The sequence below is a fragment of the Neomonachus schauinslandi genome, chromosome 16 (genome assembly GCF_002201575.2).
Source record: "Neomonachus schauinslandi chromosome 16, ASM220157v2, whole genome shotgun sequence".
NCBI lineage: Eukaryota > Metazoa > Chordata > Mammalia > Carnivora > Phocidae > Neomonachus > Neomonachus schauinslandi.
The window spans coordinates 23,343,893-23,348,799 of NC_058418.1; the positions used below are offsets into that span (position 1 = coordinate 23,343,893).

The 4,907-nt window shown below is 39.5% G+C and overlaps 1 protein-coding gene across 1 annotated transcript; it reads left to right on the forward strand.

The window, feature by feature from the left end:
- Positions 1-3,959: 3,959 nt before the first annotated feature.
- On the forward strand, positions 3,960-4,280 carry LOC110594295 (COX assembly mitochondrial protein homolog). The gene is made up of 2 exons (XM_044922134.1): positions 3,960-3,976; positions 4,067-4,280. Exons 1-2 carry the CDS (start codon positions 3,960-3,962, stop codon positions 4,278-4,280), a joined length of 231 nt encoding a protein of 76 aa, XP_044778069.1.
- The last annotated feature ends 627 nt before the right edge of the window (positions 4,281-4,907 follow it).

A 4,907-nucleotide genomic window follows, 5' to 3' on the forward strand; every position in this document is an offset into this window, starting at 1 on the left:
AAAGAAAGAAAGAAAGAAAGAAAGAAAGAAAGAAAGAAAGAAAGAAAGAAAAGAAAGAAGAAAGAAAGAAAGAGAAAGAAAGAAAGAAAGAAAAGAAAGAAAGAAGAAAGAAAGAAAGAAAAAAAGAAAGAAAGACAGACATCCCTGGACCAATGTGATGAGAAAGAGAATGGGATGAAGTGTCGCATGTCTGTCGTGCCACTGATACCCATATTGACAGGCTTGTTTGAAGAGCCTGGTCATTGAGAGCACCGGGGGCAAGGTATCAACTATGCCTTCAAAGAAATAGCTCAACCCTCAATCCACCTTTAGATGCCTAAGCAAGGCCAAAACCTTGGAGACTTGAGTCTAGCTTAAATCAATTGTCCGTGAGGGAAGCCCAATTCCCAGTGATACCAGGATTAGTACATAAGCCTTGGATGGGGGGTGTTTCACTGAAAGAATACCTATGGTGTCTCAGGAAGTGGCATTCCTAGGCATTCTCCTGACTGACTCTTGTGTCTTCTAAAGTATACTTTAAATATAGCTCCCCATTTTATGGATTTTGGTTCTACAGTGAGTTACATCATAGCTTTCAGGACTGAATATTGTGCCTTAATAAAGTAAAAAATAAGTAATCATAAACTTATTTGGCAAGTAAAATATTTCAGCATGAGATTTTTGGTACTGAAGGAGTTGAGAAACTCATTTTGGCCCAACCTCCAATTCTAACAGGGATATATTATGTTTCTAGAGTCCTTTTTCAGAGATTTAGGTCATTATTTCCTATTTTCCAGATTTTAGATTAGGCTCAAAGATCAAGAGGCACTCCTTCCATTCAATAAATATTTATTTATGTTCTACTATGTGCCAGTGTTCTGTGCATTAGAAGCTTAACTTTGTAATCTGTGCTTTGTGTACAAATGCACAAAGACATATTTATGAAGTTATTATCCACATGATTGTCTGTAATAAGAAATAATTGGAAGGGGGCACCTGGGTGGCTCAGTCGTTAAGCGTCTGCCTTCGGCTCAGGTCATGATCCCAGGGTCCTGGGATCGAGACCCGCATCGGGCTCTCTGCTAGGAGGGAAGCCTGTTTCTCCCTCTCCCACTCCCCCTGCTTGTTTCCTGCTCTCGCTCTCTCTCTCTGTCAAATAAATAAATAAAATCTTAAAAAAAAAAAGAAAGAATTGGAAGCCATCTAAGTATCTATTGTGAAAATTAATGACAGGAAACCTCATTTAGAATGGAGTCTGGGAAGGACGCCTGGCTTGCTCAGTCGAAAGAGTGAGTGACTCTTGATCTTGGGATTGGGTATAGAGATTACTTAAAAATAAGTAAATAAACTAAAAAAAAAAAAAAAAGAATAGAGTCAGGAAACCCTGAAGGGGGAGCTCTCACACACAAACTCCTGTCACAGCTTACTTCACATTCCTCAGCACGAAGTTCACTTTACTACCCCAGCAAGAAGGTGGAAGATTTTCTCATTGCCCAGCAACAGCCCAGCTAGTGAGAAACTGCCCCAACCCAGCCAATGAGAAATTACCACCACCCTGAACTCTTGCTTTCCTCCAATAGATTTTCTTTCAAAGCAACCCCTCTTAGCTTCCTCATTTTTCTCTATAAAATCTTTTTTCTCCAGACTTGCCTATGGTTTGCCATAGCTTGTGTGTCCCGAATTGCAATTCTTCTGCTATTTCCCAAATAAACTTAATTTGTTGGTAAAATAACTGGCTTTTTTAAAGGTCAACATTACCAGTAGAAGATTGGGTGGTGGTTCATCCAAACATCAGAACTGTGAGGTCTTTGAAAAGAAGACTTAGATCATTATGTATCAGTATGCAAATATGGCGAAGGAATAAAAAGACCAAAGAAAAGTTAAATAAATTTTATCCCATTTTCACATACACACACATGAGAAAATGGTAAAAATGCATCTGGGAAGGGGCGCCTGGGTAGCTCAGTCGTTAGGCATCTGCCTTCGGCTTGGGTCATGATCCCAGGGTCCTGGGATCGAGCCCCACATCAGGCTCCCTGCTCAGCGGGAAGCGGGCTTCTCCCTCTGCCACCCCCCACCTCCCCCCGCCGCTTGTGTTCACTCTCTCGCTGTCTCTCTGTCACATAAATAAATAAAATTAAAAAAAAAAAAGTGCATCTGGGAAGAGGACTAAAGATGGGAAGTTTTGTTCTGTATGCATTAAAAGAAATTCTTAAAGCATAAAGACCAATCTATTTGTATTGATAGTCTCATTAGTAGGGGATTTGAGAAGTGGATTATTCATTTTTTTCAAATCTCATTTTTTAATGATCATGTGCTGCCTTCCTAACAGAAAATAATTTGTAGATCACAAGAGGGGATTAGCTGTTCACACATAGATGAGTAAAATGCATCACTAGTGAAGGTCTTCAACCTACCACTGCTAAAGACCTTCCTCAGGTCCTTTACTTTAGCCTGACTTATGGTGGTCCTGGCAATTGGTTCACTTTGACCAGAGATTTAACTGAACTTTCAGAAATTAAAAACAAACAGGAATTATACTAACAACATTCTCTAGAAGTCTGCACCAGACTATGTGGGTTTCAGAATCTTATCAAATCCCTTGCAACGGGGGATGAATTAATCACAAGACTTTTGGAGTAATTATTAGGATCACATGCATCTCTTTGTAATCAAACTCCAGTATTTATATTAATATAAAATGTGTTTACTTGAAACTGAAAGAACATAAGACTTGCAAAGTAGCAAGCCAAAAAAGGAAGTCTAGGTTTCTGGATCTAACTTACTCTGTGTGGCATAAGTAAATGGGTTGGCAAAGAGAGGCAAGAAAATGAGTCAGTATAATTAGTACTTCCAGCAAAATACATAAGACCTAATTGAAACAATTGTTAACAGTAACTTCGTGTGGGCTTCCCAGGTAAAATATCAGTTATCAGGTAGGATCTACAATGTCCTTCTTACTCCCCAGAACCAGATGATTATTATATGCAAAAAAAGCAGCTACTGTACCAAAATAAACACTGAAGGTTCCATCCCCAGTGTTATACATTTTAGTTAAAATTCTTTATATGACACCAAAAGCACAAGTAACAAAAGAAAAAAATAGATAAATTGGACTTAAAAATTAAGAATCTTTGTGCTTCAAAGGACACTATCAAGAAAGGGAAGACAACACATGAAATGGCAAAAAAAATCTTACAAATCAAAAATCTTGATAAAAGATAAACTGTGGGGGCACCTGGGTGGCTCAGTCAGTTAAGCGCCTGCCTTCACCTCGGGTCATGATTTCAGGGTCCTGGGATCGCGCCGCATGTTTTGTTTTGTTTTGCACCCCATGTTGTTCCTTGCCCTCTGCCTCTCCCCTCCACTTGTTCTCTCTCTCAAATAAATAAAATCTTAAAAAAAAAAAGATAAACTGTGGTACATCCATACAATAGAATCTTACTCAGCGACGACAAGAAATGAGTTATCAAGCCACAAAAAGATATAGATGAATCTTAAATGCATATTGCTAAGTGAAAACCAGTCTGAAAAGGCTACATACTAACTATACCACTCTCATTATATGAAATTCTGGGAAAGTGGGAAACAGTAAGAAGAGGTTGCCATGGGTTCAGGATGGGGAGAGGGAGGTTGAATAGGACTTTTTTAGTGCGGTGAAACTGTTCCATATGACACTGTAACAGTAGATACATGACACAATGCATTTGTCAAAACATTGAACTTCATAGCACAGTGACCTTCAATGTATGCAGATTTAAAAACATCATTTAGAAGTGGTGGGGGTGGTTCCTAGGATGAAATGCAGAACAAACAACATAATCTAACATTATAATATTACAACATATTAACAATCTCCCTGAAGGGGATGAGGTTACTAACCTGTCACTTTGGAAATGACATCTGTAAAATTAAAAGAAACTATTCTTGCCCCACCCCGTCCGGGAGCGGCCGGGAGCTGCTTTCCTCCGCCCGCCAAGATGGCGCTCGACCCCGCAGGGCAGCATCTCAGACACGTCGGAAAGGATGTTTTGATTCCTAAAATAATGAGAGAAAAAGCCCGAGAGAGATGTTCTGAATGAGTTCAAGATTTTACCAAATGTTGCAAGGACTCTGGAATCCTTATGGTAGTAAAATGCCGGAAAGAAAATTCTGCGTTGAAAGAATGTCTAACTGCTCATTATAATGATCCAGCCTTTTATGAAGAATGCAAAATGGAATACCTGAAGGAAAGGGAAGAATTCAGAAAAACTGGAATTCCTGCCAAGAAAAGGCTACAGAAACTTCCCACAAGCATGTAGGCAATTACTCAGATGCTTAGCTCCGATACTCGTGGAAATCATTATCACCTAAAATAATGGACTCAAAGAAGTGTTTGCTTTATCCTAAATTATGGAAATAATAAAGATTTCCTTAAAAAAAAAAAAAGAAAAAGAAACTATTCTTGGGCGCCTGGGTGGCTCAGTTGGTTAAGCGACTGCCTTCGGCTCAGGTCATGATCCTGGAGTCTGAGGATCGAGTCCCGCATCGGGCTCCCTGCTTGGCAGGGAGTCTGCTTCTCCCTCTGACCCTCCCCCCTCTCATGTGCTCTCTCTCATTCTAATAAATGAAATCTTAAAAAAAGAAACTATTCTTAGCACTGTACACTAGTTGATAAACTTGTTTCTCATGTGGGTATGGGTTTACAATTCTACTATCGCCATACATGTATCATCGTGGAATTCCACACCTAAGCAAATGGTAGGCAGATGGTGGGAGCAAGCTTTCTCAGTGTTTCCCTGAAATAACACTAGACTCGTGCAAGTAGGCCTGTTAGAAACAAGTTTTATACATGTGCCTTGACAGAGTTTTGACATGCAGCAGTGTGTTGCGATGTTTCAGGACATGACACTGTGATATTATGATAGAGTAAGAAATACACATTTGCT